The sequence below is a fragment of the Polypterus senegalus genome, chromosome 13, assembly GCF_016835505.1.
Source record: "Polypterus senegalus isolate Bchr_013 chromosome 13, ASM1683550v1, whole genome shotgun sequence".
Classification (NCBI taxonomy): domain Eukaryota; kingdom Metazoa; phylum Chordata; class Cladistia; order Polypteriformes; family Polypteridae; genus Polypterus; species Polypterus senegalus.
In genome coordinates, this window is record NC_053166.1 from 122,199,841 (window position 1) to 122,224,736 (window position 24,896).

The 24,896-nt window shown below is 36.1% G+C and overlaps 1 protein-coding gene across 2 annotated transcripts in view; it reads right to left on the minus strand.

The window, feature by feature from the left end:
- The window catches only part of vps35l (VPS35 endosomal protein sorting factor like), a 101,064-nt gene that overhangs the window by 27,809 nt on the left and 48,359 nt on the right, over positions 1-24,896 (minus strand). For both annotated transcript variants that reach the window (XM_039774661.1, XM_039774662.1), the window contains exons 18-25: positions 22,952-23,005; positions 21,306-21,386; positions 18,044-18,106; positions 14,236-14,321; positions 8,755-8,835; positions 5,201-5,264; positions 3,393-3,491; positions 1,555-1,632 (exon numbers count right to left, since the gene is read on the minus strand). In XM_039774661.1, the coding sequence (XP_039630595.1) occupies positions 1,555-1,632; positions 3,393-3,491; positions 5,201-5,264; positions 8,755-8,835; positions 14,236-14,321; positions 18,044-18,106; positions 21,306-21,386; positions 22,952-23,005 (606 nt within the window). The remainder of the gene's footprint in view (positions 1-1,554; positions 1,633-3,392; positions 3,492-5,200; positions 5,265-8,754; positions 8,836-14,235; positions 14,322-18,043; positions 18,107-21,305; positions 21,387-22,951; positions 23,006-24,896) is intronic.

The window sequence follows — 24,896 nt, forward strand, 5'->3', positions numbered from 1 at the left end:
ACCACTTCTAGATGCACAACAATGTGCTGTATTGTGAGTTGAATGTTGCTAGGCTATGCAAAGTGTTGCATTCATGGTCTGTACTGCTGTGGGAATTTGTGTAGGAATTTCTTAATGCTTGCAAAATGTGTTTTTCTCAAGTCTTCTCTGTTCCCAGAAGGACTGCGGGCTGGGCTACTCTGAGGTTGCTTCTGGGCCGCACGTGGCCAGCGGGCCATCATTTGAATAGGCCGGGCTTACACCTATGTGTACAAATTAAAACAGTTAACACTTTTACACACAATTATAATCATTCATTAGTTTTACAGTACATTGTTTATAACAGGTTTGAAGTGTAACTTAATTTAGAAACAAACTTCAATATGTGTTTTATTTTTACTTGTACTTGTTAACTGTATTATAGTTCAACTACTAATCTATTTTGCACATAGACAAATTTGTTATTAATGCTAAAATTTATCATTCACACAAATACAGGTTCCCTTTAACAAGTATTAACCTAATGTACATTCACAAATGGACAAATATTTTGGATGTCAATGGTACTTCTAAAAAAATTATCACACGTACACTGTCATATTCAACAACTTAGTTCATATCTTTAAGTTCCTATTATTTAAAAAATAAAATATTTAATATTTAGCATTTATTTTGTAAATTTGATCCATACACCTGTGACAGAATGAAGTTGGGGAACATCAAATCCAGTACAATATTGTGAAATTAAGAAATCTGAATCATATATTCAGCTTTCTGGTACATGTTTTACTTAGGAGTGATCATTTTAACCTCCAGGAAGAGACTCAACTCATAAAGATGTTCTGAGCTTTACCTGTTATTAATTATAACTCGATTGATTAATTATAGTCAGTACCCTCACTTCCAGTCTTTGTTTTTACCTAATTTGATAAAGTTTTATCTTAAAGAGTAACTTTAATGTTTATCATTGTTGTAAAGTTATTTGCTAAACAATTACTATTACAAAAGAATAAAAAAGTGTATTATTAAAGAATAAATCATTGTAAAGCTAAAACTTCAGAACAGGAAAGTCGCAATGAAGTTTCTGCATTACAAGGTGATTAAGAGTTTAGATAAATGTCATACAGAATCATGCAAAAAAAAAATTTACACTATCTTTAACTTCTTTACATACCAGAAAATAACCAACAAGTGTCTTATTCAGTACATTCTATAATTAGATAAATAGGGCCTCAAGTAACACATGACTGTTACTTATTTATTCAATAAAAAAGCCAGCATAGAGAGAGAGAGAGCGCTCTGATTTTAAGATTTGGTGATGACTAAATGGATCTTAGTTGCCCTGGTTTGTAATGCTGTATAAATAAACCAGTAGCACACATTCTTGTTCACATAACTGTATACTGCAAGAGAAAACCTTAAATCATCTCATAAAGTTCCCATTTCCGAGTATAGAAATGATTCCCTACATTCAGAAACTTGAAAAATGAAACAAATAAAAGCAAATTGAAATAAATAAACACATACTGTAAATAAATAAATACACAAATAAATAAATAAAAGCAGCTTATTTACCCGTACAAAAGCAGCAGTCTTGCGGGAGTGTGACCCCTTCACCACCCTATGTGTTGCCATAGCCAGTTGGTTTACACTCTACACGTAGTGAATGAAAAAAGAAACAAAAAAGTTAGGAAGTATTTTTAAGAATGTTAAAAGTTGCCAGTGCATCTTTAAACTGATGTCCCGAGCAACTACCATTCTTCATGAATTTCTCATTTCACTTCCTTTGTGATATTGTTACATGTCAGTTGTGAGGATCTGTGAGCCAGTTTCAATGATGTACAATACTATAAAGTAGATTTAATTTGAACTGCTTATAAACATACAGCATTATTGCAAGGTTTGAGTCTGAACCAGGTTCTGAAACAAATGTCTACACTCTTCCTTTAAACTAGTCATTTCCATAAGTCATGTAACCGGTACTAGTTATACTTTATTTAACAGCTGCTGTACGATATCAAATTAAAAGTTATTTACCACTTTTAACTGTGACAATTAAAAAGACATATTGGGCTTATGCTTAAAGTACATAATTTACTGTAATGTGATGTGGTTTTGTTATGCTTTTGATTTAATTTAACACAATATGGACAAGTAATGGAATCAAGCATTGGAAAATACCTTACTTTGCAATCTACTGTATATGTTTTTAAAGTTCTCTTGAATGCATTTGTTTAAATGTGTGTAGTTTATTTTCAAATATTGGATAAAAACATAATGTAGTATTTACTTCTGATTACACATTTTGAAAAACACATTTACATCAACTGATATATCTCTTCACCAGAAAACAACACTAGTCAACAAAAATTTTGTCAAAGACCAAATTAGGGGTGTTTCAAAAGTACTTTTTCATCCTGATTTCAGATATTTCACAATGTCTCTGTCACCCACAGTTTTGCAGTTGTGTATTTTTTTAGGCTGTATGTTTAGTACATATACCCTTATTATGGTTTACAGATTTTTAAAGATAAATATGTTTTTACTGCCATTTGCCACTTTTTTAAAAAAAAAACAGTCAAGTCTTCTTCTCTAGAAATCTCTGACTAGTTAGAAAAAGTATACTGAATTGTTTTATTAGAACATTTGTGAAATGGAAAAGCAAGTGGAGTCCCTAACCCTAACCCTAATATGCTTGCTGACTACTTGCTGAGGCCAGGTACAGCAGGAAATTGTATACAGTATTTCTACCTTTTAGGTGAAACACTCCCAGCATGTGTAAATAGTACAAATATATGTTTATTGCTAATTTTAATTGTGTGTTACCTAAACTCCTTGAATTACAGAGAAAGTCTGAGTAGATATTTGAATTCCGCACAGAAAATACTGTAACGTTCACCTGTATTAATTCATGTAACAAAAATGATACATTTGTTACCCAGTGTAATCTGTAAATAATCACAAGTCACTTTAATACGACTCTAATGATTTTACTATACTGCACCTTTGTGAGTGATTAAAACTTTTGTAAGTATTTTAACCAAGACAAAATTTCACTTAAAAAACATTTGATGAGTTGCCAAACGAAATCCAAAAACTACAATTCAGTCAGAGTCACTTTTACTGCAAATATGATAGCATAAAGTATAGGGAAGAAAACCTTTTCTAAATTTGCATTGGTGATGTTTATATTGTAAAGAGCATGAATAGAAACTCCATCTTTAAATAAATACAATATGGTCTCCATCTATTTTTTTCATATATTCATTTTATTGTACATGCATATAACAAATCAATTTCAAAATCTAACATGCAATGTATAGACACCTTTAATCAAAGTACTAAACACCACAGATAATATTCCTTGACCAATTTTTAAATTCATAGAACCTACTTTAAAATATGTAACTTACATGTATAAGTTGTGACAACACAGTCTCCAGATTGCAAAAAGTAGCCCGGGCCTCCACACAGAAACTAAGCTGTTGCTCAAAATCACGACCAAATGAAACCTAAAATGATAGATTAAACAGAGAGTAAAAAAATACAGAGGTGAGACATGTGAATAGTATGATGGAGGCAGACAGTCCAATAACTAAAGGGCTTGAATACTTGTGATTCCATGCCAGACCAGGGGGTGGCGAAGTGCACTAATTTTCCCTATCGATCTTTTGCAGACCATTCTAGGGAAATCCCGCCCGACTCTGGGGCAGCCATTGACATCACTTCCGGTTCCAGTATTGATGACATCACTTCCTTTGCTGGCCTTTAAGGGCGCCATCTTGTCTCCAGAAGATCAGTTCTGTTTTAGACTCAGTTGGATGAACATGTTTTGTTATTCGAATCAGTCTTGCAGTTGGGAACAATTATATGGGTGGCTGCCCCAAACCTTCTCAATGTTTGATGGTCGTTATTGGGACAGTGGCGTAGCAGGCAGGATTGAGAAAACCCAGAAGAGAACGGGACCGGACCTGAATCATGTCCAGGTGGGAGAGTACCTGGGCCGAGCTGTCGGGTGGGGATTGCGTCTCGGATTTCGGAAGGAAACGGTGCAGACTCCGCTCCCTGTCTAGTTCCGGGCCACCTAAATTAAATAGGGAGAGTGTCGATGGGATTTCTAAGGGGAAAGCGATGGGGACTTATTATGCTCTCTTGGAGGAGAGAGCTGTCCCCACCGGGGCTAAGGAACCAGAACAGAGGGGGGATTCCCCAGACCAGCAGGTGAAAAAAAATCAAAATTGGAGATCTGACCCTAAGTGGTCTATCTGAGAGCAGCTTGATACTCTCTGAGAAGAGGTGGCAGGTTGATTAAGGCCAACTGAATGTACCACCTTTCAGTTAGTCAAGAAAGTGGCCTGCTTTTCTATACTAATAAAAGGCAAAGCCCTCACTGACTCACTCACTCATCACTAATTCTCAAACTTCCCATGTAGGTAGAAGGCTGAAATTTGGCAGGCTCATTCCTTACAGCTTACTTACAAAAATTGGGCAGGTTTCATTTTGAAATTCTACGCGTAATGGTCATAACTGGAACCTATTTTTTTTCGTCCATGTACTATAATAGACTGCAGGTCGATGGCCGTGGGAGCCGGAGCTGCGTCTCACGTCATCACACTTCCCACGTAATTGAGTGCCTGCCCATATAAGGTAAAGTAAACACTTAATTTTTTCCTCCTTTCCCTGAGCTATAGCCTAGACAACTGCAAACACGGGATCCCATTTCTAGACCGCGGCAAACTAATATTAAGGCGCTTCGCACTTTCTTTTGCACGTATGCGATTATGAGGTCATCAGGTCAGATTATGAAGACACGCACAGGAGTGGAGGACCGACAGTGCCACCCCGACCAGTTAATAGCAGGGCCGTCTCTCCAGTCTACATGAGACCCGCCGCAACACTTCCCAAAAGGCGCTCTTATCGTCAGCGAAGACGTCTCTCTACACTATATAAAAGAAAAAGGCTAGTTTCCTTTCTTTACACCTTTTTTCTTTTTATCCCAAACCAAAGCCTCTCTCTCTTAACACTGCAGAGGACACAAAAAAAAGGAAAACCATTATGAAACATCTGAAGATATTAGTGGCAGTGGGGAACAAGAAAACAGTGCAACATTAATTAAAAAATAATACATACTTTAACTAGAAAACTATCTGTTCTCAAACAAGCCACAATGATAGTTCCTCACATTCTAAAGGCAAAACAGCTTATTTGTTGTAGTACATACCATTCTGATAAAGCCATTTATCAGTCCAGCAATAGATCTCTTCTCATCATCTAATGTAAGGGCACTGTAAAGATATTTGAATTAAGAAAAGATCAAAAACAATGATCTACAAATTTGTTGCTCCTACAGTCATATTTCCCTTTTCACCATACACTACTTCTTAGTAACAAAGTATTTCTTGGGCTTATCCATTTATCCATCCATTATCCAACCCGCCATATCCTAACTACAGGGTCACGGGGGTCTGCTGGAGCCAATCCCAGCCAACAAAGGGAACAGGGCAGGAAACCAACACTGGGCAGGGCGCCAGCCCACCCTATTCTTGGGCTTATTATACACTAAAAAGTAAACCTTTTATTCAGCCTACATTTTGTTAAATATTTTTTTCAAGAAAGCGTTCTTTAATTTATACTTAAAGGATTCATTTCTTTGCTTTAAACCTATCCAGATACACAGCCAACATGCTAACTCAATATACTTTATCTGGGCTTGCCCTACCTCGCCAAACTGATTCAAAAATTCCTTTCCTCCACTTCTTATACTTTATGACGTCTTCAGGGGTTAGACCCATTTTTCACAATACCTCACCCACCCTCTTTCTCTACATATTTTGCATTTCATTCTCAAACAGTCTCCAGATGAATATTTTCTGCAGACCCACCCATTTATTTTCTTTACAGCCATTTACTTTGGTCAACTCTCACTTCCATACACAAAACAACTCTATATGTAACTTGCTGGAATCTTTGCCTTTAATATTTTTCTCCTTTAAAAGTGAGTACTGGGGACAATCTGAAAGCTACACGTGCCATGACAATTTTTTTTTTCTAATATTATAACTACAGTAATTGTATTGTTTGATATGATTACAGAATTCTTACTTGGGTGTTCCCATGAGCATCTGGTACACATCTTCATGCCATGGCACTTCTTTCCTTGCATAAGCAAACATGAAAGTTTCACCAAACTATCAAAAGCCCAAGCATGTAGTCCCTTTATGGATTATTAAATATTTTCTATCTTGTTTTGAATTATTTTCAGGCTAATTCAATAAATGCTTCTGGAAGCAACTACTTTTTTCCAAAGAACATATGACTGGTAATGATGTACAGTACAGTACAATAAAGAACATGTTAATTGTAGTTTTGATTTTTTTAAGTCCCTTCACCAATAGGCTACACAAAACAATAAGTGTAAATAAAATCATTTATGGTTTACTCCTGGAATCTGCTTTGTTATGAACAGGGTTATATTGACCAACTGCATTTATTATGGGTAGTCAATTTTAAGGTTGACACAACAAAACTGGAAAATGTGGGCCTTTGACAAGGCACTGCATGTATATTGAAGACCTTTATGAAAGAAAATACCAGAAAACCATGATATAATCTGTTTTATACACATACATACACACACACAAACACACAATCTATCACAAGTGAGTAGCTTCATGAGTCTCTTACAGGGACTGTTTTTGTGGGTGCACAGGACAAGAAAATGGATGTTACACAGTCTCTGATCTGTTTGCCTCTTTTACCCCTTAGGAGAAGATAACAAAACAAAACTGATAAAATCCAACTATTTATTCTAAAGGGTCATAAACAGTAAAAAAAATTTAAAAAAAAAAAGGCTAAATATCAATAATTGGTGTGCCAGCTTTTCCTTTCAAAACTGTATAAATCCTCTCAAGTATACGGTCATGCAGATATCAGCTGGTAATTTGTTCCAAGCTTCCTGAAGAACTTGGTTCAATTCTTCAGCACACTGTGTCCATCTCTCCAGGTAATCCCGGACAGCCTCAATGATGTTGAAATCAAGGCACTGTTGAGGCCATACAACATTAAAGTACTGTGTTCACAAAAAGCTTGCCCTTGTAACAAGTGAGACTTTTACTGAAGTCTTGACTGGAAACATACACCTTCTGCAAATGTTTTGGTGATAGCCTTTGTGGTAGATAGGGGGCGCTCTCACTCCCTTGAACCCCTGTCCACGACTCCAGACACCAGGTAAAAGTCCTCCAATTGACTTTATTTAATTGCCACAGTGTCCAAAACACCTTCTCCTCCACTATACTCATAAACTCACAATACACAATCAATAACCAATCCTCCAGCTCCCAGACGCGTTGCCACCCTTCCACCCAGCTCAGCTCACCGTCTGGGAGCTCCCATGGTCCTTTTATATCTCCTGGCCCGGAAGTGTTTCTAATCTTCAGTCCATGTGACTCTCAATCACTTCCGGGTCAGGTACCAGTTCTTTTCTTCATTCTGGAAGCCCATCGCTCTTCCTATGACAAGCTTCCGGGTCATAGGGCACGAAGAAGTCTTCGGTCCTCCCTGCAGCTCCCTCTTGCGGCCCCTGAGGTATCCAGCAGGGTCTTGTATAAAAACTCCATGTCCCATGACCCCCTGCTGGTCTTTGGGTCACCTCCATACTGCAGGGAGGGCTCCATCTGGCGGCCTGAGGGTATTGGCTTATTGATGATAAGCCGGCCACATGTCACACCTTGTAAACATCCCATAATTTATATAGTTTTCTAATTATACTAATTTACTAATAATGATGACCATGCTTGGTTTCATCATGGTCATCGTTATTAGTAAAACGCAGGTATTTCATAATGAGTAAAAAATGAGACTCACTCACACTTTTGCCAAAAATGGATGTCAGCAACAACTGGTTTATGGACCAGTACTATCTGAGAACTGGTTTACCCACTATGCCCTGCAGTATTAGGAGACTGAAAAACACCCACACGTCGCATGCAGCAACTACAGCAAGCAAATGGTTTACACTGTGACTTTTCTGATATTGCTCAGCATAGTGGTTCATTTCAACAACTATTTTCTTCACCACACTATCACTGGCAAATTGTAAACAGTCCACATAATCATGATGAACAGACATCTTTAGACCAGGGTTACCCATAAATGGGCAAAGAAGAGATGCAGGATTGTCAGCAGTAGTATTAACCCAACACCAAACATAAATGTCCCTAAAACCTGGCAGGCAAGAATCTACCAAACAGGTGTCAGTTTTACTGTTCATGTCAATGTCTTACGACCAATTAACATCATCATCACTATCACTTGATTTGAGCAATGGTTAAGTTTCAGTTTCTTCTAAAAAGGCTTTACAGCTTTTTGTTTGCCATTGTGTTTTTAGTTGAAGGCACTGCCCAACTAATGAATATTGATGAGTTACCATTGTTGCATGATGTTATTTCAGTTACTAGATAGCAGAAGGATATTGGCTCAAGAGTTATTTGAACTTGACACTACAGTATAAAGCAGATCATTACATGTCAACCCAGAGTCTGACTAAGGCTTAACTGTATTTACATAGAATTCTGAGCCTGAGTCATGCTCAGGGTTAATGCCAAGGAGGCTAAATCAGTAGCCTATTGGATTAAACAGGCAATAATATTAAGAGTATAGGTTTTAAGACATGACAATATCATCCAAAGCGATTTCTAGGATGACTGTCTTCTGTGCAAGCTGATACTAACTTATTAGCTTATTGAATACAGAAAAACATGTTGATATAATACATACTTTACAGAGTCATGCATTGTCTTGCACACATGCATCAGGGCATTAAGGATGACCGGGTCCCGCGTTGGTTCCTGTTGGTGTCTGTAACAAATAGAATTATAGTGTAATTTAATTTCATACAAACTTATTACTATTGCAGGTGCATCTCAATAAATTAGAATATCATCGGAATGTTAATTTATTTCAGTAATTCAATGCAAAAAGTGAAATTTCTGTATTATATAACACAGAGTGATATATTTCAATCGTTTATTTCTTTTCATTTTGCGGATTATGGCATACAGGTAATGAAAACTCAAAGTTCAGTACCTCAGAAAATTAGAATATTACATAAGACCAATACAAAAAATGATTTTTAAATACAGAAATGTTGGCCTACTGACAGGTATGTCCATGTATGCACTTAATACTTGGTCAGGGTTCCTTCTGCATGAATTACAGGCAATCAGCCTGTGGCACTGCTGAAGTGTTATGGAAGCCCAGGATGCTTTGATAGCAGCCTTCAGCTTGTCTGCATTGTTGGGTTTGGTGTCTCTCATCTTCCTCTTGACAATACCCCATATGGGGTTTAGGTCAGGCAAGTTTGCTGGCCAATCAAGCACAGTGATATCATGGTCATTAAATCAGGTATTAATACTACTGGCGGGTGCCAAGTCCTGCTGGAAAATGAAATCAGCATCTCCATAAAGCTTGTCAGCAGAGGGAAGCATGAAGTGCTCTAAAATTTCCTGGTAGACAGCTGTACAGACTTTGGATTTGATAAAACACAGTGGACCAACACCAGCAGATGACATGGCTCCCCAAATTATCACTGACTGTGGAAACGTCACACTGGACCTCAAGCAACTTGGATTCTGTGCCTCTCCACTCTTCCTCCAGACTCTGGGACCTTGATTTCCAAATGAAATGCAACATTTACTTTAATCTGAAAAGAGGACTTCGGATCACTAAGCAACAGTCCAGTCCATTTTCTCCTTAGCCCAGGTAAGATGCTTCTGACGTCATCTCTGGTTCAGGAGTGGCAGGATACTGACACTAGCCGCAGTCCACTCCTTGTGAATCTACCCCAAATTCTTGAATGGGATGTGCTTCACGATCCTCTAAAGGCTGAGGTTATCCCTTTTGCTTGTGCACCTTTTTCTGCTGCATTTTTTCCTTTCACTCAACTTTCCATTAATATGCTTGGATGCAACACTCTGTGAACAGCCAGCTTCTTCAGCAATGGCCTTTTGTGGCTTACACTGCTTGTGAAGGATGTCAATGACGGTCTTCTGGACAACTGTTAAGTCAACAGTCTTCCCCATGATTGTGAGGCCTATTGAACCAGACTGGCAGACCATTTAAAGGATCAGGACACTTTTGCAGGTATTTTGGGTTAATTAGTTGAATGCAGTGTGACACCATGAGTCTACAATATTGAACCTTTTCACTAATTTTCTGAGATACAGAATTTGGGGTTTTCATTAGCTATAAGCCATAATCAGCAAAATGAAAACAAATAAACGCTTGAAATATATCACTCTGTGTGTAACGAATATATATGCGAGTTTCACTTTTTGAATTGAATTACTGAAATAAATGAACTTTTCGATAATATTCTAATTTATTGAGATGCACCTGTACATAAAGAATTCTGTGCTTAGCCCATGGATGAGGTCTTATACCAAGAGGGGCTGCTTGACATTCCAACTAAGACATCACATATAATAATAATAACATTCCCTTTTAAAAATGTGCCTTACTCTGCAATCAATGCCTTGCCACCAAAGACAAACAAAATCAGAAGCTAATGCTCAAAAAGCAAAAGTGGTGATTGAGCAATATGATAAAGGTCAAGACTGAATACTGAGTAAATAGATTGCATTTAAAAAGAGGTATGCTAATGTCAGGATTTATTTAGATAAAAAGGAATTTGACAAGTAGCTTTCCATTCTTTTCTTTAGAAATATAAATGTAATATCCATCCTTCAGTGCCTTTTTAATTAAATTGAAGGGTGAATTATTTTATTGGTGGCACTGTTTAAAAGTAATGTTTATTTAGTAAACTAACAGGGTAAGTTGAAATATATTACAAATAATAAAGTGTCTAATTTTTAAAGTGATGGAAAAGAAACGGACGTAAGGACAGATTTGACTCTGTGAGAAAGGCAGACCCAACAGTCACCATGCACAGTATTTAGAAAAGCACAGTGCCTAAGGTGCGAGATGAAAACATATTTAATATTAGGCAAAAGTACCAAATGTTTATTTTATTAGTGAATATTTATGTATCCTATACTTCACTGTTTTAGAATACCAACATTTTTTGGTCTGTCTCTGGTTTAGAATTAAATATGCAATTATGCAATATGACATTTATAAATCTACTTTTGAACTATTCTACAAAAATACACTGCAGAATCATCACCTTGCAATGTGCAGGTTGTTAGGAACGTCACCCACAGTTGTTTTAAACAATTCGTATTTACTCTTTTTTTATTTTTTAAAAATAGTTTTTCATAGGTGCTCTGTACATTGCTTTATTATAAAGTATACCATTAACTTCTTTCCTTTTCTAGATACATTAAATTGACTATTTAGCTACAGGTAGTTGTTTAATATGACCTCAAAGAGAAGATGCTAAAGCATAAAGAAAAAAATCCAACAGTTCAGATATTTTATGTAGGTCATGAAATTTTTAAATTAATGTACATTCAGAAATATCCAGAGGTAAAACTTGATTATCTGTACTTGTGCTTCATAGTATGCAACATAAATGATAATACTGAAACTCTTCTTTCAGCACTTATAGAGATCTTTGCACTTATTTAGGTATACAGGTGCCGGTCATAAAATTAGAATATCATGACAAAGTTGATTTATTTCAGTAATTCCATTCAAAAAGTGAAACTTGTATATTAGATTCATTCATTACACACAGACTGATGTATTTCAAATGTTTATTTCTTTTAATTTTGATGATTATAACTGACAACTAATGAAAGTCCCAAATTCAGTATCTCGGAAAATTAGAATATCAATTAAGACCAATGCAAAAAAAGGATTTTTAGAAATGTTGGCCAGCTGAAAGATATGAACATGAAAAGTATGAGCAAGTACAGCACTCAATATTTAGTTGGGGCTCCTTTGGCCTGGATTACTGCAGCAATGCGGCGTGGCATGGAGTCGTTCAGTCTGTGGCACTGCTCAGGTGTTATGAGAGCCCATGTTGCTCTGATAGTGGTCTTCAGCTCTTCTGAATTGTTGGATCTGGCGTATTGCATCTTCCTCTTCACAATACCCCATAGATTTTCTATGGGGTTAAGGTCAGGCGAGTTTGCTGGCTAATCAAGAACAGGGATACCATGGTCCTTAAACCAGGTACTGGTAGCTTTGGCACTGCGTGCAGGTGCCAGGTCCTGTTGGAAAATGAAATCTGCATCCCCATAAAGTTAGTCAGCAGCAGGAAGCATTGAGTTGACCTTGGACCTCAGAAAACACAATGGACCAACACCAGCAGATGACATGGCACCCCAAACCATCACTGACTTTACACTGGACCTCAAGCAACATGGATTCTGTGCCTCTCCTCTCTTCCTCCAGACTCTGGGACCTTGATTTCCAAAGGAAATGCAAAATTTACTTTCATCAGAGAATATAACTTTGGACCACTCAGCAGCAGTTTTGTCTTTAGCCCTGGCGAGACGTTTCTGAAGCTGTCTCTTGTTCAAGAGTGGCTTGACACAAGGAATGCGACAGCTGAAGCCCATGTCTTGCATACATCTGTGTGTGGTGGTTCTTGAAGCACTGACTCCAGCTGCAGTCCATTCTTTGTGAATCTCCCCCAGTTTTGAATGGGTTTTGTTTCACAATCCTCTCCAGGGTGCGGTTATCCCTATTGCTTGTACACTTTTTTCTACCACATCTTGTCCTTCCTTCGCCTCTCTATTAATGTGCTTAGACACAGAGCTCTGTTAACAGCCAGCCTCTTTAGCAATGACCTTTTGTGTCTTGCCCTCCTTGTGCAAGGTGTCAATGGTCGTCTTTTGGACAACTGTCAAGTCAGCTGTCTTCCCCATGATTGTGTAGCCTACAGAACTAGACTGAGACCATTTAAAGGCTTTTGCAGGTGTTTTGAGTTAATTAGCTGATTAGAGTGTGGCACCAGGTGTCTTCAATATTGAACCTTTTCACAATATTCTAATTTTCAGAGATAATGAATTTGGGTCTTTCATTAGTTGTCAGTTGTAATCATCAAAATTAAAAGAAATAAACATTTGAACTACATCAGTCTGTGTGTAATGAATGAATCTAATATACAAGTTTCACTTTTTGAATGGAATTACTGAAATAAATCAACTTTGTCATCATATTCTAATTTTATGACCGGCACCTGTATTATTTCCTTTTCAAGTGTTCTTGCTTCAGTACATTTTTTTCCTTTTTTTAATTTATTAGGTCAAAGTGGCCATTTCATTTTTTACATTGCACAATGTCACTTTGCTTTGTCATGTTGATTTCAAAATGTGTTGCTTGTCTTAAGTGAAAGTCTCAGACCCTTAACTTAATGCTAGTTGAGACCTTCTCCCAAGAATAAAAAATGTTGCTGAAATCAGAAACAACACCAATTTACAAGGGTCTCATTGCTTTGACTTTGTTTGTTAATCATAGTTTCATACAAAGAGTGTAGCTCAAAGAGCAAAATAAAAACATCTACTTGTGAAACGAAATGGTCATACAGTATCTTTAATGACATCCTTTCTGTTTTCAGGGTGGTCAAGTTGTTTGGGATTTCTGGGGTTGAATCCCAACTTACATATTATCTTTCAGGAAACAATCCATGTCTGCACGACTCTTCCTACCATATCCCAAATAATGTAAACTGGCCCAATACGGATTTGTGTGCCCAGTGAAAGAGTTGATTCCAGCCTGTTGCCTGATGCTGCCAGGATATGAACTGGCTTCTATATCCTTGAACTGATTAAGCAGGTTTACAAATGGATACACATGGGAAAAAAATCAGCATGTTACTGCCACAACACACAGACATACTACTGTATATATAAGAGTGACAGTGAGGTGTACAAAGAAAATCCTAATCTACCAAACTCTAGTGAGACAAAGGGAATTCACTATTACCTTTCAAAATTATGGGCTCTGGCTATTTAATTTATAAAAAATGTGAAAATATAAGGCAGCAATATAAGGTGGAAATGTCCCGGATGGAAAATGGACACATATTTTCCACACAGATTGCTTATCTGCATGAAAGCAATAGAGAAAAGTTAGACCCAAACAACAAAATTGTCAAATTGATGATTATGTGCAAAAATTAGTAGTAAACCAAAACTTAACAGCATATATCAGTTTTAAAAGGACAGGTTATTTCAATTTCTGACAGCTTATGTGGTGTCAGCAGCTAGATCCTAATAAAGTTTGACAAAGACATTTGCAAGTTTAAACATAGACATAATAAAATTTCTTTGTTTTAAAAAAATATACCTGATGAAGACCTCCATAATAGCCTGGCACACATTTACTCTGATGCTGTCTCTTTGAAACATGTCTAAGAAAGGCAGGAAACGTTCCTGTGAAAAATATGTAAAAAAAAATAAAAAGGATGTAGAAATTAATGTCTATATGAATCTCAGTCCAAATTTTAAAAAATAATTCCTTTTTTTTAAATGACCTGCCTAGACAAATATTTTGTTATTTTCAGCTGTTTGTGTAGACAGGGATTTAACTGTATACAAGAAACTGTTTATATTAAAAACTTTATCTTATTTATATTTTGACATTATGACCAAATCCCCCAAACCTTTACCCCTTTAAAAACCTGTGGAATGAGCTGAACAGCAGAGAGCACAAGACTGTACCTAGGACACTGGACGATCTCTAAAGGGGAATGACCTTTAATCTTGCAAGATGTTACAGGAGAACACTCAGTGCTCTTTAATTGGCAAAGGCAGGTTGTATTTATTAAATGCAGGGGTGCCAATAATTGTGGCATGTGTGGTTTTGCTAAAAATAATTATTTCTTGATGAGGAATTGTTTTTTCTCAAAATAAATTTATTTCATTTAAATGTTTAATTTATCTTATTTTTTCAGTGTGAGATTAAGGTAATTCACCAAAAATGTGAATTTCTTTTTTACTTATCTGTACCACAGGTGCAACAAATTGTGGAGGGGATTGTATATTCTTGCTTGCTTTGCAAATCACATCTACTGTGATGGGCAATACTGTTAAGGGCATATTATAAAACTGTTTGGTATTCATCTCAAACTTTAATTGCCTAAGTAGACAGCAAAAACACAAATTTTGATTTCTCTATTTCAATATAAAACAGAGACACCATAACTAAATATGTCCACATTCTCTCTGAATTATTTTACACATGGAGACAACAATATTTGATGTTCAGAGCCATAATTCCACAAAATAATACTGTACCACAACACAGTGACCACTGATACAAGTATCTGATGATACCAGTAATATTACTTTAACTATAAAAAAGTTTTATAATTGTATTCAATTGAACCTGACACGAATGAACACAAACTTTTCACTTTTCCAGGATTACTACTAATGTTCAAGATTCTGACCCACACTAATTAGAATAATCAAAACAAGAACTCTACAATGATTACCTATTCTGTATTAAAAACATACCGTTTGTATTATTGCTCAGCTGGAAAAACTGTAACTTACCTAATAGACAACAATGGGAAATAATCTCTTATCTTTTTTTTTTTTTTTACTTTAATTAAAGGAACAAAAAATATCAGCCCTTTTAATATTAGTGATTAAACATGTCCAATAATTACAAGCCTGATCTCACTTTTAACATGTCTAATAAATTCTTAGTATAGACAGTTCTATTTCTTTGCCCACTCTAATTCGCGATATCACTGTAGAATGAAGCAGTTAGAACGTGTACATATGGATATTGTACATTAGTGACTTATAACATGTTGGTATGTATTGTACTGATATGCTGAAACCAATAAAATAATATAAATCAATATACAAAGAAAAACAAAAAATGAAGCTTTATGTTTATATAGTACTACTTACTAACTGGTCTAGCAATACTAAACCAAGAAAATTGAGATTATACAATTATTTCAAATGAGTTTTGTTAAAATAAAGATTACCAGCTGTTCTACACAGTGAGATTTGCATTCTGTTTCATTATTAACAATGCACATTTTCCTCAAATATTAATTGTAAAAAATTCTGGATTTTAACATATACAGTGGTGTGAAAAACTATTTGCCCCCTTCCTGATTTCTTATTCTTTTGCATGTTTGTCACACAAAATGTTTCTGATCATCAAACACATTTAACCATTAGTCAAATATAACACAAGTAAACACAAAATGCAGTGTTTAAATGATGGTTTTTATTATTTAGGGAGAAAAAAAATCCAAACCTACATGGCCCTGTGTGAAAAAGTAATTGCCCCTTGTTAAAAATAACCTAACTGTGGTGTATCACACCTGAGTTCAATTTCCGTAGCCACCCCCAGGCCTGATTACTGCCACACCTGTTTCAATCAAGAAATCACTTAAATAGGAGCTGCCTGACACAGAGAAGTAGACCAAAAGCACCTCAAAAGCTAGACATCATGCCAAGATCCAAAGAAATTCAGGAGCAAATGAGAACAGAAGTAATTGAGATCTATCAGTCTGGTAAAGGTTAGTTTTTAAAGGCAGTTTTTAAATGATGGTTTTTATTATTTAGGGAGAAAAAAAGATCCAAACCTACATGGCCCTGTGTGAAAAAGTAATTGCCCCCTGAACCTAATAACTGGTTGGGCCACCCTTAGCAGCAATAACTGCAATCAAGCGTTTGCGATAACTTGCAATGAGTCTTTTACAGCGCTCTGGAGGAATTTTGGCCCACTCATCTTTGCAGAATTGCTGTAATTCAGCTTTATTTGAGAGTTTTCTAGCATGGACCGCCTTTTTAAGGTCATGCCATAGCATCTCAATTGGATTCAGATCAGGACTTTGACTAGGCCACTCCAAAGTCTTCATTTTGTTTTTCTTCAGCCATTCAGAGGTGGATTTGCTGGTGTGTTTTGGGTCATTGTCCTGTTGCAGCACCCAAGATCGCTTCAGCTTGAGTTGACGAACAGATGGCCGGACATTCTCCTTCAGGATTTTTTGGTAGACAGTGGTCCTGAAGCAGCAAAACAACCCCAGACCATCACAATACCACCACCATATTTTACTGTTGGTATGATGTTCTTTTTCTGAAATGCTGTGTTCCTTTTACGCCAGATGTAACGGGACATTTGCCTTACAAAAAGTTCAACTTTTGTCTCATCAGTCCACAAGATATTTTCCCAAAAGTCTTGGCAATCATTGAGATGTTTCTTAGCAAAATTGAGACGAGCCCTAATGTTCTTTTTGCTTAACAGTGGTTTGCGTTTTGGAAATCTGCCATGCAGGCCATTTTGCCCAGTCTCTTTCTTATGGTGGAGTCGTGAACACTGACCTTAATTGAGGCAAGTGAGGCGTGCAGTTCTTTAGGCGTTGTCCTGGGGTCTTTTGTGACCTCTCGGATGAGTCGTCTCTGCGCTCTTGGGGTAATTTTGGTCGGCCGGCCACTCCTGGGAAGGTTCACCACTGTTCCATTTTTTGCCATTTGTGGATAATGGCTCTCACTGTGGTTCGCTGGAGTCCAAAAGCTTTAGAAATGGCTTTATAACCTTTACCAGACTGATAGATCTCAATTACTTCTGTTCTCATTTGCTCCTGAATTTCTTTGGATCTTGGCATGATGTCTAGCTTTTGAGGTGCTTTTGGTCTACTTCTCTGTGTCAGGCAGCTCCTATTTAAGTGATTTCCTGATTGAAACAGGTGTGGCAGTAATCAGGCCTGGGGGTGGCTACAGAAATTGAACTCAGGTGTGATACACCACAGTTAGGTTATTTTTTAACAAGGGGGCAATTACTTTTTCACACAGGGCCATGTAGGTTTGGATTTTTTTTCTCCCTAAATAATAAAAACCATCATTTAAAAACTGCATTTTGTGTTTACTTGTGTTATATTTGACTAACGGTTAAATGTGTTTGATGATCAGAAACATTTTGTGTGACAAACATGCAAAAGAATAAGAAATCAGGAAGGGGGCAAATAGTTTTTCACACCACTGTACATTTTCCAATAGAAACAAGCAAACAGAAATGGGAGAATGCAATAATATACAGTACAACTCCATTGAGCACATTTACTTTCCTCACACCATTTAACTTTACCTTCAATTTTACATTCCATTTGAAATCTGTAGATACCCACCATAGAGAACAGCACAGAAAAGTCATGGAAGTACAACAAAATCTTCCTGATAACAGACTGCAGCTGAAAAACATAATCACACAGAAAGGGTAAGTATATATGGAGAAACTATACATAAGTTAGTTGTAATTAGGAATTATGCCATTATTATTAATTTGAATAAACTTTGAAAATTTTCAAACCATAGTTTTAAAGTAGAGTTTTAAAAAAGTTGAATATATTAAGAACAAGTAATATCCTGGGTAACAAAAGGTGGGGCAGCAAACAAACATAAAAACAGCTTGTACATGAATATTTAAGCCTTAAGTAACTTTTGTGATAAAAAATAGTGATACAAAAATAAACCATGTCTCAAAATCCAGTTATTTTATAGGCATTTTTCACTTACACTATCTAACCTGAAATTCATGCATAGGTCTACATGTTTGCAGAAAGATGAATGATAATAATATTGTGTGTTATGCATCAGTAAAGATTCATTCTCACTACACCATTTCAGCTTCACAGTTTAAATTTGAACTTGAATCGGATTTTGAATCGACTCATCTATGATTACTGATGCTCATTAATTAAAATTGTTACTTACAATTATTGTTAGAATACTTTTGCATTAGCGTAATGCAAGTGTTGATGTACTTGCTGTTTTTAATGTATATTGTTATATATTAAAAATGTCATCCCTTAATATGCTAAAGCATTCTGCTGAAAGTGGTATTGTTAATTTGGCTATGCAGAATAAAACAGTTATAGGCGGAACACACTGTAATTGTAGTTACAGTTCAGTTTCATTAACTGAGAAACAGTTTTTCACAGCAACCAGTCTCTTGTTCTGAAGCTAAATCTTATCTTATGTAACTCCTTGATTAATGAATGTCTCATTTGCTGTGTGAAAAAGTAGGTGTTTTGCGGTTGCTGCAATGTTTTGGTTACAATCCAGAAATTTCAAAATTGTACAAACCATTTATTCATGTCACATTAGTATATTTTAGCTCTCTCTTTTATTTAAAAAAAAAAAAAAAGATTTTTATAATCATTGTAGCATTCATTCTGCTTTTTTATGTGTTCTGGTCATTTACTAATGTGGCTCAGACACTGAAGCACCTACAGAATTTAAGCATTCTGTGTCTTTTGATTTGGAGTCTACTCCACTTCTTGTTAATTGCCATTACCATGATACAATTAAGGGCACAAACGGCACAGAAAAAAATGAAGTTTAATGACAAAACAACAAAAAAAAGAGTTAAGTATTGATGCTCTCACAAAAATAAGTATTTTTAAATTTCTTATGAATGTAAATCTCTTCATACTGTGATTTTCTGAATTTAGAATCAGAACAAAAATATCAGTTAATTAAACAATGAGATCAATTAGTCGAAATAAGTTCCTGAAACTGGTTCTAACAAAAACCTGCAGTAGGCCTTGGGACTAAGTGTGAGAACCACTGGAGTGTAAAACCATACATCCATTACTGAACTTTCTTAATACAATGTATGATAAAAAGGACCACAGTTTATCCAGGATGTACTGGGTCCAAGGCAGGCACCAACCCTTTGCCAACAGGGCAAAGTCAATCTCACTCATATAGGGTCAATAGAGAGCTGTCAATTAACTTAAACACAAACCTTGGGAAAGTAGGAGGAAAATTAGAATACCTGGATGAAAATCCATGAAGACACAGGGAAAACAAGTCCATTTGACTGGGTTGGAATTTGAAATCTGGACTCGGGAGCTATAAGACAGCCATGTTAAACACTGTCCTGTGGGACCACAGCCAACACAAAAAACCTTTTTTGCAAATAAAATTCAATCCGTGTTTTGTAACTCTAGAAGCTACTGATAAAAGCTTCCATTTGCATTTATTCAAATAATATCCAGCTACACTGACAACTTATGCATATATCCAGATGGAGACCAAAACAGCAAAAAACAGGAAGGTGACAGTGGTCCACTGGCTTTCCCTTTCATTCTTCTCCACCTAACTACAACCCTACCAGGAGCTTACACTTTAAGAATTATATGTGTACAGTATGTAAAAACTAGTTTTTGTCTTACAATTTTCATTAGTGTGACCTACTTTGAAAAGTTAAAAATTACTCATTACTAACATTAAACCCAACTGATTTGTGAAAATATCTTTCTATTATAATAAAAAAATCTTGGGTCAAGACATGATCTTCTCGGAAAGACACTATAACTTCGCGCGGGACTAGACTTTACAACCTTTGGAAGTAAGACCCATCAGACAGTGACTTTTGCACATCACGCCCTACTTACAAACAATTTAAAACAAGATCACGGACATCTAACCTCTCAGTTGCTGGAATGCTTTTGGCAGACACACTTCATGTGCACCCAGCTCTTAAAAATTGTATATGTTCTAAGACTTCATAAAGACATTCAAAAACATTGGCGTGATACACATGCAGAGCAGGTTAGAGATTATGAAAGCAGTGGAATTCAAAAGTATCAAAAAAAAAAAAAAGAAAGTAAAGATCGAATTAGCACAAACAAATGGAAATTATTACTCTGTGAAATAACAGAACAGCAAAAAGAGATTAAATATATGGACATAGGTGATATGTCAGAAGTACGTAGATATTGTAAGGCTTTAAAGTTTAAGTTGGAGAGTTGTAGATCATCTAATTTGTGTTGCCATCTGGGAAAAGTAGTGTTGCCTCCCAATCAAGATGCGTATCCGCGAGAATGAAAAGATTTGTTGTTTGGTGAAAATGAAATCCACAAACACTACAGGCAAAATATCCGAGTCTACAATAAACTTTTCGTGATTGCATCATTCAATGCTCAAAACGTAGATTTACACAATAATGGACCATATGCTACAAGAATCTGTGGTCCCGCAACAATTAAAGCAACGTCAAGTTTAATTTCGAAGAAACCACAATTCGGTCAGGTGTATATTTATGATCATGGAGAAGCGATGCAACATAGAATTGAAAGAGAATGTAACAATTCCCATGAAAATAACAATCTCTTTAAATTGTATATCCGGTTAACCAAACCCAGGAGTGGGTGAGCAAAGTGAGCAGGGGGCAGAGCCCCCTAGTACTACAATATAAATTTCTCCAGTTTCAGCGTTTAAACCAAAATGTGGGCAGGATCTAATTGTCACTCTTCAGCACATATTATATCAATGCTTATGATTGTCCTGCAATTCCTTTCACTTTCAGTTGCCCTGAGGCATTTTTTTTTTTTTAACTATTCTTAGGAATGAAAATGCAAGACAGACATAATATTAAGGTACCTGTGGATATGCATCTTCGAACGCTCTATCAGGAGTCATATGTTTGATGATGTCAGCAAGCACTGTGTTGACTTCACGTTTCTGCAGAAGAATAAAGACAGGCACTTGTTAATTTTCCCTAAAATCAGTGTAAAATGAATCAAGCAGTCACCTTGATTAACTTAAAATTTCCGACATGCTTTTCTTTAGAGAATATTTTGCACATTGTACAACTTGGAAAATATATCACACCTTAGAATTTGCTGGTGATTCATTGCACAGGAAAAATGTTTTTTTTCATTTGCTGAAGCAGTTAAAGAAAGCTGTGCCTTGGTTTCTCAAGTTTAAAGAAATACTGGTGCACTTAAAGGATGAAAAAAAGACATTTCATCTTGAAGTCAATCAATCTGAAGTTCACTCAAAAAAACAAAACATGCACATTGCAGAACATATGAAAAAGTACAGACTGACAATAAAACCAAACCCAATTTCTTCAGATGACTTGGCTAAAGCTGAATCAGTGCTTTTCTGCCTCAGTCAACTACAAGAATATCCAGAAGAAATTATGGCTTTAAAGAAAAAAGCCTGTGTAAATAAAGAACAGTCAGACCTTTAAACTGGACCTGATAATACAAGATGGAACACTGAAAATCAGAGGCAGACTCAAAAAAGCTGCCATGCCAGAAGAAGCTAAATATCCTGCAGCCCCCAATAAAAGTTCACATATTGCTTCTCTTATATTGCAGCATATCCACAAAGAAATTGGACATTGTGTATGCAATTATATGCTTGCACAGTTACACCAGAAATATTGGATACCTTAAGTTAAATTCAAACTGCACAACATGCAGGAGTTACAATGCTAAAGCAGGTAAGCAAAAAATGGCAGATTTGCCAGATGATCATTTGTTACCTGACCAACCACCTTTCACCAATGTAAGAGTTGATTATTTTGGACCTTTTCAAGTTAAAAGAGGATAAAGTCTAGTCAAGAGGTATAGAGTAATTTTCACTCTTTCACACTCTTTTCAATTTTCACACAATCAGAAACATACACAGAGGTTCCACAAAGCCTGGAAACTGATTTTTGTATCAATGCCATACATTGATTCTTTTGCAGATGAGGAGAAGATAAAATAATACGTTCAGATAATAGAACAAACTTCATCAGAGCAGAAAGAAAGCTACGAAGGCAGTTAAAACCTTGACCAAGAAAAAAAAAAAGCAATGTCATGATGAAGAAATAAATCTAATTAATTTTCAATCCATAATCAGCCTCTCATCAAGGCATATGGAAAAGACAAATCAGAAGCATAAGAAAGATTCTCAACTTGATACTTAACCAGCAAACACTTGATGATGAAAGTCTTCAAACATAATGTGTGAAATGGAATCAATCAACAACAACAGACCCCTCACAAAGGCATCAATTCACATTTTCTAAAACTTCACTAATATACAAATTCATTAGTAAACATACTCCTAACCATAAACACCTCACAAGGGGATCACAGTAATAGGAGAAAACCCAAGCAGGTCAACAGGAAGAATTGAAGATTCTAACTAGAAAGACTTAAAAACCAAAACAGATGCTATTAACTCAAAAGGGGGAAACGTGAACATTATGTTAAGAAGAGGTTAAATGTTTCTTTAAATGTTAAACATACTGTAAAGTGGCGGCAGGTATACTCCACCCAAGTCTCTGCACAGTTGATATAATCCTAAAAAAATGAAAGAAAGAAAAGGAGATTAACTACTCAGTGAGTGCTAACATTAACATTTTTTACAACTATTGGCCACATTTATAACTACTAAAATTACTGACTGAAATTTTTAACATTTTATAAAAAAGGTCTTTCCATGAGAAAGTGGACTTTGTTTAATAAGCAAAATAATGTTTTTGGACTGCAGTAAGCATGAGTATGAGTGTAGTCTATGCAGATTGCAGGCCTCAAAAGGGCCAATTAACTGGTCAATGTTGCACCAGTTTGCTGGAGTGGAAAGTTGTAAATCATCCTTCATTTACTTCCCACTTACACTGCATGAGTTACAAAGGCTGCCCAGCAACCTGTGGTTTTAAAGAGGTACCACATTCAACCAGTTTTTGTGAATGAAATCAGCTACAGAAGAGTGTTTGCATAAACAAGACAAAAAACTTTTTATCCGGGATAGAGAGGCTATGTGGTAGTAGTAATAGCAATGTTATGTGCACAGAGTACAATGAAATTCTTACTTGCATGTTCAAACATCATACAACATTTTACCTTTCTTCAGTGTGAATATATCAAACATGTACAGAATGTACTCACTCACTACAAAACTAAACTTTATTGGCCATATAGGAGTAAAATAGGGCTGATACAATTTTTCAGGTCAGTTCATTGACAGTTCTAAATGGAAAACAAGCAAAATGCTTCCCAGAGCAAATGCAGGGCAGTCTTGGAAGAGATGACTAAATTTGTCAACTCCAGAGTGGTAGAGAGTCCAGCCCCTCTCATGGAGATTGGTTCCAGAATCCAAGCTGTGTATGGAGGTGAGCCTGACTATATCTAACTGGAACCTCTTTACCTCACACACTAGCTCAGGCTCCTTCCCCTTCAGAAAGGTGACATTTCACGTCCCAAGAGCCAGCTCCTGTAGCCGAGGATCGGACCGCCAAGGTCCCCGCTTTTGGCCACCACCCAACTAACACTGCATCCGACCTCCTTGGCCACTCCCATAGGTGGTGAGCCCATGGGAAGTCTAGCTGCAGTAGTTATAGGTAAAACTCTCACTGATGTGATTTTGGAGATTACAGTAAAAGAAGACGATAAAAACAATTTGCATTTACATCAAAAAGGTATTGAATAATTTCACTACAGAGACTGGGTAAGAAACATTAACAGTACATTAGTATCAACAAAAAATTTTTTTATGTCATGAATAGACTAAACTTTAACCAGGGGCTATGTTACAAACAATCTGAAATAAAAACTTTTTAAAATAGATCTCTTGAAGCAACTTTGTGCAGGGGCTAGGCATTTTGAAAGCATATGAAAATCATACTTTAAATGGATAAAATGTATTGAATTCCAAGTTATTTTATTACAATAATTAAATTCCAACATAAATGAAATATGACACTTCAAAACTGAATTTGTATTTTGACATTTAACCTGAACAATGCACAACAAATTATTGATTTGTCTTATTTGACTTTTTCTCTGTGTTGTTTATCAATTCATATATTTTCCAACCTGCTTTTATTCACTTGAGGGAAGCATAAGGCAGTGTTTTTTAATTAACAAACGAATAACAGTAATGTGGTTATTTTTCAGAATGCATTACTGCTGGTCCTCTAATTTTTCTCTGACCTACAACCATTAATACTTCATGTATATCTATTGAATATATTTGCCAACTAGCTGCAGAAATGCATGCCCAATTGCTGTGATAAAGAATGGCACAGAGTTATCAACAATCGATTCTTAAAACAACCAGAACACAGACTCTTTTCTAAAGCTTCAGCTAATGTGTTGTTAATGTAAAGTAATACATAGCCTTTAGGTGCATAATTGGATGTGTCACATTACTTGACTTTTCCAACGATTTTCAGTCACAGCCTTCATTTAC